General features: G+C 38.4%; 1 protein-coding gene across 3 annotated transcripts in view; it reads left to right on the forward strand.

Annotated features, from left to right (window-relative positions):
* The window catches only part of cdin1 (CDAN1 interacting nuclease 1), an 81,305-nt gene that overhangs the window by 23,035 nt on the left and 34,547 nt on the right, over positions 1-23,723 (forward strand). For 2 of the 3 annotated variants that reach the window (XM_042742989.1, XM_042742987.1), the window contains exons 3-11: positions 338-383; positions 2,299-2,363; positions 2,988-3,048; positions 5,563-5,635; positions 19,189-19,271; positions 19,532-19,581; positions 20,280-20,347; positions 22,034-22,099; positions 22,387-22,492. In XM_042742989.1, the coding sequence (XP_042598923.1) occupies positions 338-383; positions 2,299-2,363; positions 2,988-3,048; positions 5,563-5,635; positions 19,189-19,271; positions 19,532-19,581; positions 20,280-20,347; positions 22,034-22,099; positions 22,387-22,492 (618 nt within the window). The remainder of the gene's footprint in view (positions 1-337; positions 384-2,298; positions 2,364-2,987; positions 3,049-5,562; positions 5,636-19,188; positions 19,272-19,531; positions 19,582-20,279; positions 20,348-22,033; positions 22,100-22,386; positions 22,493-23,723) is intronic. The other variant, XM_042742988.1, reaches the window with a different exon arrangement.

Consider the following 23,723-nt stretch of genomic DNA (forward strand, 5'->3'; position numbering starts at 1 on the left):
ATACTATTAAAACAGAAAACCATTATTTTAAATATATCAATTTATGTATTCAGAAATTACAACGTACTGTTCAGTACATATTATAAAGAACCGTTTACATGAATGTGCGCATGAGCTGGTGTTGATGAGGTTCGGATGTGAGTGTGTTCTTGAGATCTTGAGGTGTGTAGGTGTCTCAGGGATCCGGCGCTCTGCGTCTCGCACCGATCATCTGGAACAGCTTCGCCACACTTGTTTCCATGTTCCTGGCGATTACAGGCTTTGAAGCACTGCTCTCTCTTTGTCTGCGTGCAGTGCACTCTGGTAATTAACTTTGTCCTTCTTTTATTTGTTCCAGTCTTCCTCCGTCCACTCTTCTGAGCATCTTCTCCCAGGAGTACCAGGTTAGAAGTTTTCTTCCTTTGTGAGGCCTGACAGCTGCCTAATTGAATGATGAATGTCCCCTTATTTCTGTGTAATTGAACTGCCAACTCTGTGATTGGTTTGGAGGATTCCCCTCACCCGACACACACACACACACACACGCACACACACACACACACACACTCTCGGTGGACCTCTGCCAGCCCGGCCCCTCCATCTGTCTAATAACACCGAGCCGCTGCTTATTTGCCGGACCTGTAATAAATTATGCTAAACCATTATTATTCTGACAATAATAATTTCCCGGTGCAGCGCGGCTCGGTGTGCTAAATGTTTGCTGACTCGCGCTGTCGCGGGCGCTCTGGGCGTCTGGCAGTGATGATGATGGATGGCCGCTGCTGCGGAGGCACAGAACAGAGCCATTCATCATCCGGCCGACAGCTGTCACTCACTCGCTGCGTCTCAGAATTACTTCTGTAGCTTTTAAATAAGTTGTTTTTGAGCGCCGCTCTCGCTGTCCCCGGGTTAAGACGCCGCTGAATCACATTAGAAAGGAAGGAGTGGTTGTGTTCTAGTAGAAGAGGAAATGAAGGCACAGGGCCACCTGACCCTGATGTTCCTACACGAGAGAACAGGGCACTGGGGCCGGCTGCAGACTGGTCATAACTTTTAATATTCAGTTATGAAACGGTAGATTGGTCTTATTTGTATTGGGACAGTACGACTGATTACCACTTGGAAACTGCTAGTAATTTTTGTAGTATTTGGTAGTATTTTCTTTCCTCTTTACTAAACTGTGTCTGAAAGAGTAATATTTGATGTATTTGAGGTCTGAGATGTGGGAACGGTGAAGAGAGAGAGAGAGAGAGAGAGGGCAAATATTTAGTGTTTTAGGTCATCATTTCCTTCTAATCAGCCGATAGTGTCTTAAATAGACTGCATAACACTTCATCTTTTATAACATGGGATTCTGATCGAATGTATTCAATCTCTATTTTTGTAAAATTTTGTATTTATTTATTTCTTGTTTGTTAAAAATTACAGTTTTGGACATATAAGGTAATAAAATTATATATATATTTAAATACCTTAAAGTAACTATAAGTGAGCTTGTAAAACAAATATCTTTTAAAAACTAAAAAATCCATGTGGAGCATGCCCCTGTTTCTCACCTTTTTTCCTCTTTACCTGTTTGCATCTCTGAAAATACAGTAAAACAGTGAAATGTTTAAACAGTGATAAAGTGATGTTTTATTTGTGTGTTTATGTTATGTTTTAATGTATTTCTGTGATGCGCAGCTGTTATTTTTGAATTTTGAATTTACAGCATCAGTGTCACATGATCTTCAGAAATCATTCTAATATGATGATTTGCTGCTTAAGAAACATTTCTGATTATTATCAATGTTGAAAACAGTTGTGCAGCACAATATTTTTGTGGAAACTGTGATACATTTTATTTTTCAGGATTCACAGATGAATAGAAAGTTCAGAAGAACAGCATTTATTTGAAACAGAAATCTTGATTGTTAGTGTCTTTACTCTCACTTTTGATCAATTTAATGCATCCTTGATGATTAAAAGTAGTTTTGATGGTAGTGTAAACAAAATTGGTTTTATTTTAATTCCTGTTTTTGTAACTTGGTGGACTCGAATAAAACACCATTTGACTCATGTGATGAATCAGTGTAAACTCAGATTCAGATGATTACACCACCGAGTTTAAAACAGTCCTTGCATGTTAATTCTTTGCTCTCACATTAACATCAGGTGCTCCTGATATCCACGCAGATATATTCAGTTGTTAAAGCAAAGCCAGAAACACACACACTATGTATATATATTCCTACACGATGGCTGATAGATGATATATTACATGCACAGGATATATAAGTTTCATTGGTTTAAGGTCCTGCTCCGATGTGTGTGTTTCAGAAGAGGATGAAGCGCAGCATGGCGAGGCATCACGCTCCTGACGTGATCAAAGAATATTATCAGAGGTAAGAAACAGCCAATATTCCTGAAATACATCTGGAAAAGATGAACAATGACGTGGCTTCTTAAAAATGCAATGATCATACAGCAGCATGCAGTGATCCAGTCAGGTGAATATTTATCATCTGTTCTCCTCAGTATGTGTCTTCATATATATATATATATATATACTAGTCAACATTTGAAGTGGATCAAAAAAGTTCAACTTTGATGAAAGGTTTTGATCCACTTCAAATGTTGACTACTGTATATATATACTTTTAAACTTAAGTTAACCTCTTTAATTTTCTAATAATTGTAGTAATTGAAGCGGCAGGGTTTTAAGGTCATGGACACTTGTTGTAGGTGTAGATACATCAGCTTAAAAAAACAACAGCTCAGGTGGGACGCTGCTGTTTGTTATTCTCCCAAAAACCAAATCAGAAGAAACCATGTGATCTGAGTTTGACAAACCCGCTGGTGTCTGAAGGAAAGCTGTTATTGGTGGATCTGTGAGGGCTGTGTGGTTTGAGGTTAATGATGGGCTCGTCTGCTTGGGCTTTCGGAGCCGTAGAGGCTGAATCCATCAGGGATGCTGACATGTCCTGGCTTGTGCTCTCTTCTCATTGTTGTTCTGTGTGGTAATGAAGGTACCGCAGCGAAGCCAAGACTCGTCCTGCTGCACCGCTTCTGCTGGAGCTCGCCAACCAGGTACTGAAATACACGCTTTATTATTCTCCAGCAAACATAATTAACCCAGACCATTCATTCCCAGTCTGTTAGTACTTATCAAGATTGGGCTAATGGTCCAGCCTATTAACCAATGATTTCATGCAATTATCCTTCTTGGAAAAATAGTTGAGTGTCATTATCATAAGTGACATTCATAAATGCGTCTGCGCTCTATTATTGACTCGCAGGTCAGTGCTTAATATCTCTGTTTAGGTGAATATTTTATTTTATTTATTTTTATTTTATTTTTTATTATTTTAATTTCATTTCATTTATATTTTAGTATTTTAGTAGTCATTTTTTTAATTAATTTACAAACATTTAAATGATAATAGGGCTCTATTAAATTTATTTAAGTCATAAATTCTGTTTTCTGTTGTTAGCTGGATTCTATGTTTTATGATTTAATACAAATTTATCAAAAACAGAGGTAAGTGAATGCATGAAACATTCAAATATGATCAAATAAAACTTTTTTTTTTTGGTCAAACAAAGTGCTGCATGACAGAGGTTTACAGTTTCAATGAAACATGTACAAAACAGTGTGGAAGTAAAAGCAACACTTTATTAAAACCTGTATTTATAACACATTATATAAGTTAATTTTAAGGCATTATAATGCATGCATGTCGTCTTATGAAAAAATACTTTATAGTATATTATTTCATGAATAATTATGAGAGTTACAATACTCACCTGTTTTTAAGAGTATGATTTATAGCACTATGAACATTACGGATTACAGTTGCTGTAGTTATTATGAGTTCACAGTCTCATCTCTGAGTGGTGTTTAACTGGGAAGAGACAACACACAGTCTTCACGTAAGAGCGGTTTTATAATGTGGTCTTTGAGTATTGTCATCTTTTAAACAGCTGTAAGATCTCATTATTGGATTATATGACAGATTGGCTTATAACGTGATATCAATAAAGTGCTATTGCGCAGATGTGAAAGGTTTTCCAGTGAGCTTACGTGAGAAACGAACATTAGATGTGAACAACCAGATCTTAAATAAAGATCTAGATATAGTGGTTATAACATGGTGTTCATTGTGTTATAAATCATACTATAAAACACCTGTTTGTGGTTATAACTTTTAATGTATTTGTGATTATTCATGAGCTGATTCAACATATTACAGTGCTTTTTTTTAATAAGTGTTATGAGTAAAGTATTTGTGATGTGTGAGGGAGCACAGGAACTGTGTGTGTGATGATGTTGTGTACTTCTGTGTTGTATGATACTGCCTTCAGAGCTCTGAACAGAACTGACCTGCAGATTGTTGTTGGAGATCTGAACGCTCTTCCTCATAAGTGTCTCATGACTCAGTTTAATGCGCTGCTTCACATTTACGCTGTGCTCTCATGGCGCTCCGCTCGCCGCTAATTGCTGGTCATAGTGCTTTATGGCACAATATATATCGCCGACTGAGCTGCACTATAAAAACTGATGAGAATTAGAGCCCATCGCTCGTCTGTGATCTGACACACAAACAGCAGTGAATCCAGGCCAGTGTCTGCTATTTAACCTGATTACAGAGAGATGAATGTGATTGGAGCTTCGTTAACGTGACTCACACATTTCAGATGAGAGATCCGCTCATGATTCATTTGAGAACGAGCACCTGAAACCGCACGCAGACGTCATTATTCAGTGTCAGCTCTGATGTGGCTTCAGTGCACATCCAGCATCAGCAGCAGTCAGTCTACCTGTGGCTTACTTTACACTTCAACCTATAGTTCAGTCACAAGTGAAACTGTCCTCACCTTCAGATCATCTGAGATCAGGATGAGTTTGTTTCTTCATCAGGTTTGTAGAAATGTATCACTGCATCAGTGTCTCATCAATGGATGCTCTGCAGTGAATGGGTGCCGTCAGAATGAGAGTCCAAACAGCTGATAAAAACATCACAATAATCCACATGTAATCCACAGCACTCCAGTCCATCAGTGAACATCTGGAGAAGACAAGATGAAACACATCCAGCATTAAGATGTTTTTAACTCAAATACATAGAGTCTATAATCCATAATAACACTTCCTCCAGTGAAAAAGTGTTCTGGTCTGAATCAGGAGAGAAATCTGCACAGATCAAGCAGCGTTTAAACAGCTCTAAACAAATATGTGTCTGGATTTTGATGTGAGAGACAACAGCAGATGCACTTTTTCACTGGAGGAATTGTTATTAAATCATATCTTTCAAATTAAAATGTGATTTATGTCAGCTGTTATGATGTGGAATGATGATGTTAAAATATGCGACATAAAATTGGTGTGACTGAAATGATAGTTTTTTTGCTTTTATTTTTTAGCTACGGTGAATTGAATATAAACTCAATCCATTAATTTAAAATGTTGTTGGATGCGGTCGAGCAGATGAAGACGTCTGAGGAGGAATGGGACCTCAAGTGTGTACTGGATGATATCAGATCAATCGATTACACGTTGAGTATTGATGATTAGTGATCGGCACGTCTCTGTGTCTCGGTCAGGTGGACCTGTCTCCGGCTCTCCTGGCCCGTCTGATTGTGGAGTGTTTCCTGGAGGAGCGCCAGGCTTCAGTCGGTGAGTAGAGGAGTTTATTTCCTGATGAGGGACAGACCGGCTCCTGCCAGCACTGCTGCGGCACATGAGTGACTATTAAGAGTCCTGCTGCTCAGATCAGTGCGGTGTTCTCTGTGACTCTCACTGCATCAGACACACACCCTGCTGAAACACATGCATTGATCAGTGGTGAGAGCTGACGTCACACGCGTGTACCGGTTTGCTATTTTCTGTTCTCACTTAACTCCAGCATTCAGACACACACTGATGATTCAGATCTCTCCTCACTCTAACATGGTTCTTCACATTTGCAAGTAAAACGAAGATTATTGGAGTATGTCTTGAAAGAAAATACCAAATTTTTTTTTTTTTTTTTTTAGTTTTTCTACTTTTCTTTTTAAAATTTGCTTGCAGTTTCTAAGTGAAAATAGTTTCAGAGTCAATTAAAATCTTCAGTTTTGTAGTCGTTTATTGAATTTGAGGAACATATGCACGGTTGGCAGCTGTATATAATCCTATATAACCTATATCCAAATATATATCCACAGTGTTTTAGTATAATTGAAATACTATTATAGTTTTTAGTAAATTCATTTTTAGTTGTATGCTTTAATAAAACCAGTTCTTTGTACAAGAAACAACTCTTTCAGTTTTTCTGCTTTTAACATTAGTGTGTTACCATTTACTGTGAAATTTACTATCAATTTCTGAGTGAAAACTTTCAAAGTAAATCCTACACCAAATTTATGACAGTGCTCATCTATTATTATTATTATTATTATTATTATTATTATTATTATTCCTTGTTGAAACAGAAGACTTTTATCTATAGCAGAAAATAAGAGTCATCCAATTTTTATATTGTCCATACTGTTGTGATGCATACATTTACTTGTAGCATACAAATTTTATTTTAGATTTTTAGATTTAGTTAGATATTTGGTTCGTTTTTGATTTTGACAAAATATGATGGTAGTATTGGTCACTTATCACAACACAAAAAGTGATCTTATTGGTATCATGCAGAATTTCATTATTGGTTCATCAGTATCAGAAGAACATATATCTTTATTTGTATCAGTGTGTGTGGAGTGGTGTGTCTTTGAGCATCAATACAGACATTTAAGCCAATATATCAGTATGTGATGATTATTGCTGTAGGCCAGACATTTGTGTGCAAATTGAGCAAATAAGATATTGCTTTATTACACATTTCCAACAAACTGTTTAGCAAACAAAAGGTTTTGTTTAAAATATGAAATATTGATTGCTTGAAGCTTGAATTAATAGGGGTGATAAATTTAGTGGCATTTCATGATAATTATTGTTGAGTTATGGTTGATAACTGTTGATGGCCAAAATAATAAATCTGAACTGTTTTGTTTCTTAATGCTTCAGGTGAGATCTGTCTTTCAAACATTGTAATGCACAGGAGTCCAGCTTTGCTCCTGAAAGATACACTGGTGTGTGTGTGTGTGTGTGTGTGTGTGTGTTGTGTGTGTGTGTGTGTTGTGTGTGTGTGTGTGTGTGTGTGTGTGTGTGTGTGTGTGTGTGTGTTTCTGTAGTTTTTAGTGGCTGGATGTCAGTAGAAGTGGACGACGCTTGTTCTCTGAGCGTTCAGTAAATACAGACCCACACAGCATCCGCCATCTTCCTCTCCGCTCACACACACACACACACACACACACACAGCAGAAGCCCAGTGCGTCAGAGACACGTGTGCTGGATTTAATCAGCTGAGAGATTCCAGTGCATGTGTGCACTGCGCAGTCGTATGTCGAAGTGGAGTGTGTGATTGTTATCCACCGCTCGTCGAAACGCTCCTGCTGTGTGTAGAACAGGGCGATACCGTGTGACGTGATCTGGCCTGATCTTAGTTAGGGCAGATCGTCACTCTGAGAAAGCTGAATAAAGCTCAAAGACTGTACAGCACAACAAACTCTTTATTACTTTTGTAACCTACCATAAAAAAAATGCAGATTTAGGGAGAATATCAAATAATATTTCAATCTCTCAGACTTGTTAGTGTTGATTAATTAAGTATAATGAGTTTCTGGACAAACTTTGTGTGAAGTGTCTTCAACTTTATCTGTGTACTAACATTTACAGTAATCATTTGATATAATGCACTTGTTTTGCACATGCATGTTATTATGTTGTACTTGTATTTAAAAATACTTCCAATCTATAATTAGGTTCTGTAGTTACACCTATGATTACACCTACACATACCTCTTAAACCAACCCATACCACTAAACATGTCCATAAACTCACCCATATCCAGCCTCAACAGCAGTGCTTGTGCAGAATAAATACATTGTATGTATCATTTATGTAAGTACACAGTAGTTAAAGAGATACTCTTATATAAAGGGTGACCAAGCTTTCTAACCCTAGCAAAAAAGTAATACATTTAAAATACATTTATTTCATACTCAGTATAGTTCAAATCTATCTCCCATATTTAATTAAAAAAGGCAATGTTTTGACCCTGCTGGGTCTTCTTCGGGCAAATGGTGAACACATCTGATAAAGGGATATACAGGCCTTACAATCAGCTGACCCACCCTGTGATTTCAGTTATCTTGATTGGGTCTAAACAAGCCTAATAGAAAGACACTCAATGGAAGAAACAGTTTAATATATACACAAGCTGACTAAGACTAAGGTCTTCTGTGCTCCAAATCTTTTGACAGTTCAATCATTTCTGTTAGCTTTTCGCAAAATATTATTTGTTTCACTCACTCAGTGCCGCGGTGTGTGATGCTGTTTAGTTTTTTTCTGCTTTGTTTTTGCCTTCCAAAAGAAAGCACAACTAGAAATCATGTTTATATCACGTTTATAATGGGGTTTTTTTGTTTATGTCTCCGGCCGGACAGGGCATCACAGTATGTTAAGAGGTGTAACATTTCTAGGGCTGTTTCGAATGCCATTTTTTGAGCTTCGAAGCTTGGGTGGCAATCAAAATCGAATATTCGAAGCTTCGGTGGGTGGGGCTAAATATATAATAATAGTGTCGGTTTGCATTTGTATCATCTTTCACGACTTCACGTTTCACTCTTCGGCATCGTAAATGTGTTGCTGCAGACCCAGTGGAGTGCAGTGTTGCATTTTGGTGCAATATGATCAGGTGGCACACATTCTTTAAATATTAATAAACATTTAATAATCTTTTAAATAGAACAGTTTCCGGTACGCATTACACGGGCAGGTTTATGCTCCGAAAACGGACAGTGCACAAGTGATACAAAACACAAAGTCTGTTGAGAGCAAGAACTTTAAGGTATTAATAACGAACATTAAATTTATTATTATTAGCCTGCAGTTCGTTGAACTACATTCATTTATTATTCGTAAATGTAATAATTACTGACACCGTAACGAAACGAAGGCAGAGAGTTCCCACTCCTGAGTTATAAAGTGACAGGTGACAGTCATATACGCCTCCATACTCACGGAAGTCCAGATGTCCGTTGTGAAACTTAAGGCCTTAGCTTTTTCAACGAGAGCATACATTTGGCCTCGCAGATCGCTGTATTTAAGAGACAGGGTGTTTGAAATACTGGAACTGTTTGGGACAGTGTAGTCTGGCTCCATTATCTTCATTAATTTTCTGAAGCCTTCGCCTTCAACTACATTAACGGGCCTCATATCCATAGCGACAAACTCCACTATGGCATCTGTTATCTCTCTCTTTCTTTTCTCTGTTAACGGTTTATCGGAATTGCAGGATCTGCTGTGAAGTTTTTGGGTTTTGTTGAGCATGTTGATGGCTGCGATACCTGTGGATGTACCTATAAACAAATTATTATTAGCCTGTGCTGCTGTATGGTTTTAAATAGTGTCGTATTTGCAATTAGCCTATTTATCATAGCAAATTAAGCGCATAAAAGCAGGGTTTTTTTTTTTTTTTCCCGCGTGCTACTTACAGAACTCAGGTGATTTTTCAAACTTGTGATGCTGTTGTGGTAGGCCAGTTTCAAATCGCATATTTGACACACTCCTTTGTCTTGTCATCCTCACTTAATTTAAAGTGCTCCCAAACAGCTGAGGTCTTGGGCATTTTGTACCTATTCAGTATGAGATTAAATAAATCACTACGTTCGCCAACGGGCGGTTCAAGCATGATTGAGAATGAGTCCGCGACGGAAGTCACGTGTTGAAAGAAAAAAAAAAGATTATTCGAATCTCAAAACTGAAAATCGAATGCCACCCCACCAAACGAATATTCGAATATTCGATTATTCTAGTACAGCCCTAAACATTTCCATCACACGCTATTCAGGTATTCAGCCAATCACAACGCACTGGATAGCTGGCCAATCACAGCACACCTCACTTTTCAGAGCGATGAGCTTTGTAAAAATCGATGTGTTTCAGAAGGCGGGGCATAGAGGAGTAACAATAATGTCCAGTATGTGGAAAATAATGTGTTTTTTAACCTTAAACCGCATAAACACATTTAATTACACCAAATACACAAAATAATGTTCTTTTTAGCAACATCATATGACCCCTTTAAAAAAAAAAAAAAACACCTTGGTACGTGTACTGTGTTAAGCTAACTGAGACTTGGTATAGCACTTGCATATCATTGCTCTTTTGTTGATTTTGATTGCTTCCATTGTTCTTATTTGTAAGTGGCTTTGGATAAAAGCATCTGCTGAATGTAAATGTAACGTGATGTAAATGTGTATTTTGACACACCGTCTTCTCCTCCACTGACCCGTCTGTCCCTCCTTTAATTACTGAATCTCCCTGTGTGAATATTAGACTTTTGTAATATGTTGCTTTCATCAAACAATGCCTGGATAATTGTCTTTGCTGGCAATTAGCTAACAGGTTTGTCCGGCGCTATCGGCAGGTGCATCCATCATTCCCGATACGCTCTGTGTTTCAGCCAGCGCATGGATCAATAGCCTCATCTACGCCAGCCGCGGCCCTTGCGCACCACCATCTTTTATTTTCTTTCATTCCTTTCTTCCCTGTTTGCATTTAAGAGACGCAGAAATTGTGCCTTTGGGAGGGCTGAATATATATCCCCTCACTTCAGCGGGATCAATAGAGAGTTTGAGATTGTTTCTGAAGTCTTTTCTCCGGTGAGTGTTGTGTCCGTGTTCTCCCCAGACCGGGCCAGATGGATGCGCATGTAAATAAATCAATACGTTCAGGGCATTTTCAGCACATATCGAATATGATATCAACCTCTATAATCCTTCCTCTCCTGCAGACGCCTGGGAGGGGATCTTCTGAATGCCAGAGTTTCCTAGAAAGGCTTTCCTGTGATTTTACTCCAGTCTCTTTGGTGTTTTGTGGCTCTGGGCTGGACGGCTCATGTTTAAATGAGATTATTGTTACATTCTGGCTCTATACACATTTCTTTAAAGGCATTTGTGCCTGGATATCAGTGAATAGTTCCTGTGCTGATGGCATTGAGGTTGATGACTGACAGAAGCAGTGCTCATTTTAACTGCGCCTTTTAAAATCAGATTGTTTTTCCATTTTTCTCCCACATTGTATGATATTAGATGGGCACCAGTGTGATGAGTTGACCATTGACCTGCCCATTTTATACTTCACATGCACATAATTAAACCATACTGTTGATGAAAACGATATGAGAAAAAATAACACTGCTAGCTATTATAAATAATGCATTAAAGATTTTGGACAAGAAACAGGAATAGGATTATTTCAAATAACCCAGTCATATTCTGTAATGTTGAGTGTTGCTGTTTGAGCTGCTCGAGCTAAGGCTGATTCAACCAAATCAATCTTATATGAGATAGATGCACAACATAAACATACAAAGTACGACTTACATCTGCACAAAAAGGATGAGATTGCACAAGTGAACTTTAGCTCGTTAGCCAACAACTTACAACATTCTATTACAGTAGTGTTCTCATTATAATATTATGTATATGACCATCCAAGTCATAGTCAGTTTGAGCTGCAAGAGCTGAAAGTGAATAAACGCTGATAAACTATAGTGTTTTTGGTAGCAGGTCATGTATCTCAAACACAGTCCATATGAGAGTAATCAGGTATACAGTATACGACACCAGTGTGTTATTACAGCTTTCAGCCTCGCGGATTGGCACTTCACACAGTATTTTCATTTTCAGAGTGATTCCAGGCATCAGTGCACGCTTTCAAAGACAGTTTCACTTTCGCTCTCTGATGTGAGATACACTGTAAAAAATAATATGAGAAATTTAAAAACAGCATTGTGGTTGCCATATCTTTACTTAAAAAATACAGTATTTTAGGTTTCACAGATCTTAACTGTACAGTAAAAAAAAAAGAAAAAAGTATGACATAAACTGATGTAATGTTAAAATGCCAACTTACTGAATTACTAAAATCTATTTTGTGAATTTATCATACACCGACAATAAAAACAAAGGTGATAAAGAAAAAAGACACGAGTTCATCACAAGTAGCTTCCCACAAGCTGAGCTAAATACTAACTAGAAGATGAAGAGTGTAATACAAGTGCAAAACACCATCACAGTAACACACATGACTCTATGCAATAAACTTTCAATTAATAACATAAGATGAAACCTAAAACCCTAATGCAAACAGTAATTGATAAGAAAAAACAACAACTAAGAGCAAACAGTAATTTCAGTGAAAAAACATCAAATGTGAGCTGTCACACAAAAGATTCTGGGCAAGTAACTATAAGTAACTTTGCAACTACATGTCTACTTACACTCAGTGTAGACTGTTAGGTTAGGTTTAGGGCTAGTTTATACTTGCAAAGATTCGGGTTAGGGTTAGGGTTAGGTGTCCAAAATGTTTTTTTGTCCTTAACCAATCATAAAAAGTAATCATTGTCTCTTTCGAGTGCTCTAAGTACTCGTGCCCATCCCTGCTACAGAGGCAGATCTCAGTGAAGGTAAGTGCATTGAGCGGATGAATCTGGCCTTTGAATACTGAGATATTCCAAATACTGAGCGCCGCTGCTCCTGTTTTCTCCGTGTGAGAGGAGGATGGGTTTAAAGAAGTAAATATGAAAATCAAACGAGGGCTTTAGGCAGCCGCAGAGATTTGCAGAGCTGTCCTCTTGCGTCTAACAGCCTCATCCATCACGGCCCGCAAGTAGTCAGTTCCTCTAGTATCTGTAAATGTTTTTAGATATTAGCCAATTTATATGCTCCCAGATTCATCATGGAAATCAGCTTTAGCAGGGGCGCATTATCAGCCAGCGCCTCTCGCGCGCATCATGAAGTTTGATGTACGACGGCGTTCGCCAGGCGCCGAGGAGGAGGGGGCGTCTTGATTACAACCATAAGAAGAAGGGTTTTTAATTAATAAACAAACTCCGGAGCTCATCAGCGTCAGGGGCGATAACGATTGTCATCCGTTATTTTTTTACGACGATCGACCCTCGACAAGCGCTGGCTTCTAATGAGCTTCTGTCCGCTTTTTGGAGTCTGATAATGGAGAACCGCTTTCCTCCGCCCCATTCGTCATTTCATCAGAGGTTGTTAAAGGGGGATGTGTTTTTGGTAAACAGTGCTTCCCTGCTCCTCTTTAATATTTCCCTCCTCAGATAAGGACGCCTCGGTCTGAATTTATGTCGACACGGGACAATTACATTGAATTCGCGGTGTGTTTACAGTGTCGTGAGGAGGTGTCTTTAATAAATGCACGACGTGTGTGCATCTTCGGCTCTGTTGTTATTTACTGCGCCGTTCTCTCGCTGCGGATCCGCCGCTGCAAATGGCATTATGGTCCGTGATGAATGAGCGTTAGAGTAAACTCATTTTAAAAGCGGCCTGATTTATTAGGCCTCCATTTTCATCAGGTCAGTGCTTGGCTGAAACCCCACAATGTCAGCCGCAAGGTCACCCTCTTTTTACGACTCTTCTTAACCCCATCGCTCAGGAAAGGCCCTGATTTGGCCGTTTGAGGCAGGTGGTGGTGTGTGAGGTGTGAAATGCGATGGTGGTCAACCTCCAATTACGAGTGCTGGTAAGACAAGGCCTTTAATGGCTGCTGCCTGCCTTCGGGGAGCTCTATTACACACTGCTGTTTTGCAGGACCAGCATCAAATCTATAAAAGTACCATTAAGATGAAAAAATCAATCAAAATGCCATTAAAGTGGAATAAGTTGCCAATATTGCTGATGTGGTTGCGGCTTCTTTGATTTTCCCTCAGATTATTAGGCGCAGCGGCGTAGTGACTTTGTTAAGGGAAACCAGTGTTGTTGGGGAGTAATATGTCTCCCGGCTTCATAAAGTTTGCGGCCTCATATTTCCCGCTTTATTGATTATCCATTATCATTTGTCACGAGGTGTCCTAACTCAAGGGGAAATATAGCTCTCTTCATTGCCGAGCGGAGCGCCGGAGCAGCGTATGGATCTGCGTGTGAAGGTAGCAATCTCTGAGAAAAATGAGCAGAAAAACAAGGCGCTGCCGGTGCAGAGGACTGCTGACTTGGCTTTGTTCTCTCTTCCACACGTCTTCTTTCAGCAGGAGGATGAAGAAGAAGATAACAGTGAGCATTTGTTCTTCTCCAGCAGGGTTTTGATGTCATGACAGAGAGAGAGAAAGACCTCTGAGATGCGACCAGTGAGGGAGGATTGTGAGTTTCTGATGACGGGTGTGTAACGAGAGCCTAAAGAGCTTGAGTTTTAAGATCTTTGCACACATGTTTTTTTTCGTATTCGTCATCCTAAAAATTTGTCACGCTCAGAAACCTTGCACATTAAGTATGATGCAAATTAATTAATTCCTTGGCGAAAAAAACTAAATGGAGTCTTCAAGCAGTGAGGATGATTTTGTTGTCCTCTCGCTTCGTAACACTAAAACCGCCAGTGGGTAAATTTTACACACATTACTACTATTTTTGTATGGCTAAAGAACATATTATTTCACTGTATTATGCCACCGGCTTCCCAAAGAAGTGTCTAGAGCAGGGGTCAGCAACCTTTTCTGCATGACGTGTCATTTTAATTTTTCTGGTTAACCACTGTGCCAACACAATAGGCCTATTTGATTTTTATTCAGATAGTTTGAGGATTTTTTCATACATTGTTTTTTAAACTTTTCAAACTTTTATTGAATAACAGATATACAGTGTGACCGTACTGAACACCACTGTATGTGTGTGTGACAAGGCCAATGCATTAAAACCGTTCAGTTTAATCACCGTTCTATATTATGCGCTGCTTTGATTAATGCACACACACACACCACTCGCACACACACACACACACCACTCGCACACAGAGATCTGAGATTGCGTTGAGAAAAATGTAACATTCAGAAGCTCATAAACTTGTTGTCAGCACTACCATGTGACTTTTATTAATCGATACTGAATCACTACGTTATATTTCTCAGCAATGAGGGGGTAAAATCACTGTTTTTTTAAGTAACTAAAAACTCAGCTTCGTTGTTTGTAGAGAAAGACACAGATGCAGACCATTTACATCTCTTTCTCTCTCTTTTTCTCTCTCTCTCTTTCAAAATTGCCATATTTGAGAAAACAAAAAAATCTAGTAGTTTGCATCACTGGATATAGCTGTTGGTCATTTAACATTTCTATCGTAAAACATATCGTATAATATTAACTGATTTGCAGCTTCATCTTACCTCTCTCTCTTTAACGTTAAACTGACGCTTCACGCTCTGCTTCTGTGAACAGTAAACCCCGCCTACTTTGATGTGATTGGCCATCTCAGTCATTTTGACATTGACGAGTGCTGTTAGACCGCTGAGGCTTTGATCTGAAGCACCTAGTATGTGCAGCGGTCGCGCGTGCATCCGTAGACTAGCACAAGTTATTTCTCACACTTTAGTAGTATTAATAGCTCCTAATAAGTTATTACCTCAAAATGTACATCGGTATGCAGTTTTCCCTGTTGCTCGCGTACAAGCGTTTATTGCGTGCCACTGTTGCCGACCCCTGGTCTAGAGTCATGAAATGATTGTCTAGTCATCAGCTATATTTTTGTCCTGTTGTTTTATGTTTAAGGCTTTTTTTTATGCAGGCCACTTATCACTTTTCATAACGGTCAATATCAGCTAAACAAGCCTGCACTGACAACCAGAATTAGAAGGAAGTAAATGCATATTTGTAGTAGACCACCAGTTTCTGAATCTCAACAGTGCCTTGTTCTGCGAGATGAAGTGGATAAACTTGACAATCGCCAATCTGGATTTTGGTGTTCACTTGTACGGTGGCTCTGAATTGTCAAAACACCTCTCAAAATGGTTGCAACGGATCCGAAAAATGCAGAAAATCGAACCCGATCCGAAGTTTTTTATGACGGACGAAAGTTTCGGAGGCAATGTGTAAGCGTGGTTGACACAACGTGAGCTGGTATTTATTTTTATACTTGCAAAAATTTTGGACTCAGTGTGCAGTGGCCTTTAAGGTTGGAGGCTTGATCTTGCGGTCTCTATTTCAAGCAAGTATGTCTATACTACTACCACTGTGTATTACTATACAGCTACTACAGAAAACAGCAAAGGTGTCCAATACAGGTTCTTTATTGGCATCTATGGTAACCAAAAAGGGTTCTTGAGATGAAGTGTTTGGGGAACCGGTTTTGTTTTCTTTAAGCACTCTTTAACAGTAAAGTGTTTATGGTTCCATGAAGAACCTTTAACATTCAAGGGACCTTTCCATTCCACAGGAGGCCCTCTATAGAGAAATAAGGTTCCTTACTGTATTGAAGTGTTCCTAGCAGAGAAAACAATGTTTTTTTTTTTAAACACTTTTTGCTGAATCTAAAATTTCTCTTCTTCTGCATTTCTGTGAAAACACTCACACATTCTTAAGAGTGTGTAATGAAAGATTATTGATATAGTCCAGATACATAGCCTATTTTAATTGGCTCTCACTGGAGAAAGATGCTTTTTAGAAACATGCTAACCAGCCAATCTTTGACCACTCTCATATCAGGGTTATGCCCCCGGTCTTGGTCTGGGTTTATGTTCTCCACGGTCTGGTTCCAGTGTTCTGATGACTTCAGATTGCAGTGGCCGCAGAACTACTGCACACAGTTTTTTAAACGAATGTCCCAACATTTCTCTGTATGAGTTTATTAGTATAGGCACCCTCATTTTGTAACCAAGTGTGTTGATCTGGACCTTGAGGGGTCTGGTCTTGGTCTAACCTTCTCAGGTTGGAGATTTAGAGGTCAGCCAATAATAACATTTAGGTCATTTACACACAGAAGTCTTAAAGCTACAATTGCAGGGCTCACAGAAAAATGGTCTTGAAAATCAAAATGATGACTGTTTATGGCACACAAACTTTGACTTGCGTAATAGTTGACACATTCATTTCTCATCACTATCTATTTGAGCTGAACAAGGCCTCATATTTCCCATCATGCACTGCATATGTTGCTCTCATACAGATATATCATTAGAATGACACACAATGATTCAATCCATTAAATCTAAATATGTTTGAAAATGATGGATTTTGTGTTGGAGTAATAGGGAATCAATCCAATGGCTCGTGGGCTGATTTATAATGTTAGTGCAGCATGAATGGAGTGAGACATGCATATTATTCATCCAAACCTCTGTATGCTCATATCACAGAAATCCTGCAGGTGTAGGAGATGCGTCTTCATCTGTACCTGCTGCATCTGAACTCTGGCCTTTCATCTGGAAATGTCTAATGCATGCACTGTAAAAAATAAATAGTTGAGAAAACGTAAAAAAAGTAACGATACTTTGTTTAGCCAATGTACATGTGTTCGTTCATGCAATGCTGATTGTCTTATTTTGCTAAAAGAAAAGTTCTCATCACAGCAACAGTGTCATAGAGGTAATTATTATTATTTTATTTATTTCTGGAAGAAAAAAAGAATGTATAAAAAGTCACCACATTATCGATTTTAAGTTTATTTATGAATGACAAACCTTAATGGATAACTTGGCCTTACATGTAGACAACATTGCCTTTGTTTGTAAAACAACTTGCAAGACTAAGAAAATGAATATTCAATTCAGTTAAATTCAATACAATTCAAGTTTATTTGTATAGCACCTTTTACAATACAAATCATTGCAAAGCTGAAGCTTGTGTAATTTCTAGTTACCACGGGATGTCAATCCTGTGGCAGAAACAGAGAAACAAATAGAGACATAATTAGCATAGCTGCTGTTCCAACCAAGCAAAAATGATTTGTTCAGCCCAAGCTAAGGGATAATAATGCGCATTTGATCAGATATAACTGCAGTACAAGGTTATGAGATGCATTATTTGAATGTTTGGCCAAAGAGATGTGTTTTTAATCTAGATTTAAACAGAGAGAGTGTGTCTGAGCCCCGAACATTATCAGGAAGGCTATTCCAGAGTTTGGGAGCCAAATGTGAAAAAGCTCTACCTCCTTTAGTGGACTTTGCTATCCTAGGTACTACCAAAAGTCCTGTGTTTTGTGACCTTAGGGAGCGTGATAGAAGACTAGTTTGGTACGCAAGAGGTAGAGTAATAGTAATATTTTGTAACTGATACGGAACTTAATAGGTAGCCAGTGCAGAGACTGTAGTATTGGGGTAATATGATCATATTTTCTTGAACTGGTAAGGACTCTAGCCGCTACCTGTAGCTTGTTTATTGAGGATGCAGGACAACCACCTAGCAGTGCATTACAATAGTCCAGTCTAGAGGTCATGAATGCATGAACTAGCTTTTCTGCATCAGGAACAGGTAACATGTTTCGTAGCTTGGCAATGTTTCTAAGATGGAAGAATGCTGTTTTTGTAACATGGGAAATATGATTTTCAAAAGACAAGTTACTGTCTAATATAACACCCAGATTTTTGACAGTAGAAAAAGTAACAGTACATCCGTCTAGTTGCAAATTGTAATCTACGAGATTCTGTGTGATGTTTGTTGGTCCAATAAGTAATATCTCTGTCTTATCTGAATTTAATAGGGGAAAGTTATTGGTCATCCAATCTTTTACATTACACTGTTAGCTTAGATAATTTAGAAGTTTCATCTGGTCTTGTTGAGATATATATAGTTGAGTATCATCAGCATAACAGTGGAAACTAATCCCATATTTTCTAATAATATTACCAAGGGGCAACATTGTACAGTATATTGAAAATAGCAGTACAAGGACCTAGGAGAGATCCTTGTGGCACGCCATACTTTACTGGTGATAAATGAGATCAGTGATTGAACATTCTCTAGGCCTCAAAACTAGACACACAGTCCTCAAGAACAGTGGCAATCAACAAATGTTAAAAAGATGAACTCTTTACATCACAGTACAAAAAAACGTAAATGACAAAACAACAGCAAAAAAAAGTTTAAATGAAGTCAGCAAACAGCAAAACAATCCTATAACAGTAACTGCATAATTTATTCATGCTGCATTGGATGCTGGGAACTCACAAAGCCTTAACATTTCAACAGTTGGGACAGCATTTGGGGTAATTTTGTTGGTCTGACAAGGGTTTTTGTCGTTTCAAGAAAATAGTGTTTTTAAGTGTTTGAGACTCAAAAGGTGTCGTAAAGTGGAAAATGTGCAGTTGCATTTTTTACATGTGTGTTCCTGCTCACTCTTCTCTCTCCATCAGGAGCTTCCAGACACGTCCTCAACAACATGCTGCGCGAGCCGTATTTAATTCCAGACCTGCTGTTAGCGAAGCACGTCGAGCAGGTACCAACACGGAGTAAACATCATCTCATTCTTCCATTGAATACAGTCTAAGATGTTTAGCAGAATGTTCACGCTGCTCTTTACGATACAGCACAAGCTTACTATGCAGTTTTTTTTTTTTTTGTTTCATAGTTTGGATTTCTTGTAATATTCTTTATTCTAATTATATCTGTATCTGCTAAAAACTCATGATGGGTGTTTGTAATGGATGCTGAGGGGCCCGTCCCCCCCTGACTGTAATATTTCTTCCCTCTTTTCAGTGCACAGTAAATGACTGCTGTTATGGACCGCTGGTCGACTGCATCAAACAGTATCCTTCCCATAAAACTTTAAGCCTGAAATTGACGAGGAGCTATTCACAGGGACGAGATGTGCTGAGCTGCACCTGACATAAAAGATACGCTTGAGGAGGAGCGTGTGTGTGTGTGTGTGTGTGTGTGTGTGTGTGTGTGTGTGTGTGTGTGTAGTCGGGGTGAAGGGTCAGGGTGTTTCTCTGTCTGTGGCCACTCATCCCCATCCCTCCACTCTTTCTCTCTTTCTCCATCTCTTTTCATTCATTCTCTCTGTACGTCTGCGTGGGTTCATCGAATCTCCCTCCAGAAGCGCCCCATCAGTCCCTGAGCACAGCCCGCGTTACGCCCTACAAACACAGTTCCTCCGCACTTCATCACCTTTGTGTGTTGGCTGATTGTGTTATATTTGCTGTTATACTATACCTGGGTACACAGAGACCATAGCAACACCCTAGCAACCCCTCAGAACCCTCTATCCCTGTAATGTTGGCTTTGTGTTGAGTGATGCTACAGTCACTCCTGCTACTACAACAAACACACATTCCTCTGCTGTTGCCACAGCAACCCTGCGCCGCTGTCAGTGTTTCCATGGCAACCGAGCACAGGTATCATATAGAAAGGGGTTTGTGAAAGTTGACCATCCCTTCAGCTCCCATGAGAATGAGAAAGTGCAGAAGGAAAGCCCTGTGAGTTTGTCCTTGACCGTGCTCCCCAGTGCCATCGGTCTGGAGCACGAGGACCTGCTGCGAGACAAGCTCAGAGAGACCAACCTGTCCTTCTTGGGTAAGCCTCAGTTTACCTCAGCAATATAAAACATGCTTGTTTTCAGACTTTTTCAGAATCTGTGTTTAATTATTTATTTATTTATTTTTGTCCATAAATTAATTTAATTTATCAGGTTTATCAATAACTACAAAACCAGAATTCAATCCCAAACTAACAACCCCCTAATGAGTTACCATCCTGGCATCTTTTTTTTTTTTTTTTTTTTTTTTTTGTATATACAGTAAATCTTGATTTTTTTATTTAAGTTTTGTTTTTTAAGAAAGACTGTTTAATTTATTTTGTGAAACCAAGCAATCGTAGGCTTATGTCTGTGTTTAAAACAGAACTCTTACATGTTATATTCATCATTTTAGTTTGAGTGTTCAAGTAGGCGTGTTGTTTTCAGTGTTACAGTACTGAAGCTTTCCTTATATTGCCTTCCTACAAGCATGCAATATCAAATCTCCTTTCAATGAATGCTCACACACTAAAATATACTTCTACCATTTCTTCCTCGCCTTCACTCATGGCATAGTTTTTTTTGTTTGTTTGTTTTATTAATTTTTTTCAGACTCTCATATTTTTGTATACACAGTATGTGTGTGTGTGTGTGTGTGTGTGTGCATAGAATATAAAGCTTATATAACAATGAAGAATATAATATTTAGAGTGATCTCGTCAGGATGAACATCATTGACTCTTGAACAGAAAATGAACTTGACTTATTCCAGTTGTATTGTCCTCTCTGCTCAGCTCGTTTACTCTCAGATTTGTTTATAATCTGTGTTTATAGATGGTCATCAGGCTTTCTTTTCCGTTCAACATCTTTGTTTTTGAGCTCAGACTTTGCCTTCCATCTTTTAATGAGTTTATTACTCATATATGACTGATGATTTTGAAGGAACACAGCAGCACATTATTAATATGATGTGTCCTAATGCATGTGCGCATGATGTTCCCGGTGTGTTTTATGTGCGCTGGTGTCGTGTGTCACCGGACAGTGAAGACTGCGGTGTGAAACGAGCGAGTTCTGACCCGACTGAGGGCGATCGGCCGGCACTCGAGGTCACTCCAGCACTGATATAATACAGAGACCTCTCACCCTCCATCAGCACAGCGCCTGAAGAGACGTTTGTGCAGCGCCAGCAAACACTGCTCTCAGCCTCCGTCTGTGTCTTTACTCTCTCCAGATGACTTTGCTTTAGTTGCACTGACCGAGGGCATCGATGAGCCTTCACTGGATGTGTATACACACACACACACACACACACACACACACACATTCATACATATATACATATACTTTTTTTTTCCTGTTACCAAAAATAGTGACTAAAATACAGTTTAAAGCATGATTTATGTGAATTAGCATTTTCTAGCAAAGAACAGTAGTAGTTCAATGTGACTAAAATAATATTATTGACTTTGCATAATGGTCCAAAGTCCAAGTAATGTCTCTTCCTGTGCATCATAATTTAAGGAAATAGGGAATTCATTTATGGGGGAAAATCATGCAGTAACGGTTGCAGTTTGTGTGTAAGTTCTTACTTCACGATAAGGACAGTCAGCCAGAAACATCATGTTTAGTTCTTAGGGTCAAAAAGAAGATGGAAAATTGTCTCCGTCATCACTTGCACAAAAATAAACTCTTCTAACATTGTCAAGCAAACCTCTGTAAGATCATGAAATGTGTTTTCCACACAGATGAGAACCAGCTCCGTGCCAAAGGCTACGACAAAACCCCGGACATCATTCTGGAGGTGCCCATCGGTGAGATCTGATACTAGCTGCTGTGTATTTACTTACTGATTAGACAAAAAATGACCATTTTAAACCAGTGACTTGATCAGTCCACAGTGTCAAGCATCTAACTCTACATTTAAGTGGACATTTTTTTAAGCAGATGTCCTCAGTTCAGTTTTGCATGAAAATAATTGCCATTTTGCATACAGACCAAAGCTGACTAAAAATGCAGTGTAGTTTGTGTTTGTGCTGACTCCCTGCTGGTATGTAGTGAACGTGCTCTTGAGATAACCACGTGTTGTGCTCTTCTGCAGCTGTTGATGGTCATATAGTTCACTGGATTGAGAGCAAAGCTTCGTTTGGAGACGACCACAGCCATCACACGTACCTGAACGAGCAGTTCTGGAGCTACTGCAACAGGTCAGACCCTACACAAACTAAAAGATTAAAACAGACATCTGTCTATTAAATTTAAATTATCCTGTTCAGTTTGAATAGGTTTGCTAATAGTATTAAACACAGAACTGTAATAGTCTTATACTGTGTGATGTCTTCAGCACTTAAGGCCTATTAGGGTTTAGCTTTTCATTTTATACATCACAAACACATTTCAAGCCTTTGCTTTAGTGTTCCAGAAGTAAATATCAGTTTTAGAGTCCTTAACATTTCTTTTGTATATATTTCACAAATATCTGATTTATTTAATCTCACAACAACAGATTTCACAGTCATGTTTTCACCGTTTGTTTTTATTTTTTAATATGTGATGGCCTTAGTATTTGTGATCGACTGATATTGATTTTTATTATTTATTTTTTTATAACCCATGCTGATACCAATTATTTGCATGTTTATAGCCTATATGCAGAGCCGATATTTATTACCGATATTTAAGTTCATACTTCACTTTGGTTTTTCCTCCTTTCAGTCATCTTTTAAAAATGTTGAAAATCAGCACTTTCATGTTAAATTTAATCTTCATATTACAACAATAAAAAGATTTTATTTTTAAAAAATCATCAGCAGCAACACTAATATTAACAATAAGCAACATAAATGTAGAATGTCCAATGTTTTCAAATGGAGAAAAGAGATAAAGGACAGGAGTCATCTGAACTTTATTTTAAACTACAGTTTTAGTGGTTTATGATATGTTTAATAGGATAAAGTGCAAGAATAATTAACTGAATTAATAATTCACTGAATAATTTTCTCTGAAGTATTGGGATATAGCAAACAAAACATTTTATTGCATTTTTCAACTGAATTATTAATATGTTTTTGTCATCTTAGATTATGAAATGCCTGCTGACAGCACAGTTTATCTATGGTTTTACACAGAACTAAAACTGCAATCGCAATAAACAACTAATTGATTATTTTAGCCTACGTGACTCTGACTTCACCAGACTAATGATGAGCATTTAGACAACAGAGAGAGAATACTTTTTTTTTTTTTTTTTACTTTTATTTCCAGCATGCGCTCATTCATGGCTGTATATGATTTAATTCAGGCAGAGTTATGTCTTTACTGGGACAGGACTTGAGAGAATATCTTACATGACTCTGCGAGTTCGTCTCTATTTCTTAGAGCTATCAGGCATTTATGTAACGCATCTCATTTGTGCATTAATGGCTGTTAGGTTTAATA

Source organism: Cyprinus carpio, chromosome B17, assembly GCF_018340385.1.
Source record: "Cyprinus carpio isolate SPL01 chromosome B17, ASM1834038v1, whole genome shotgun sequence".
In the NCBI taxonomy this organism is placed as follows: Eukaryota; Metazoa; Chordata; class Actinopteri; order Cypriniformes; family Cyprinidae; genus Cyprinus; species Cyprinus carpio.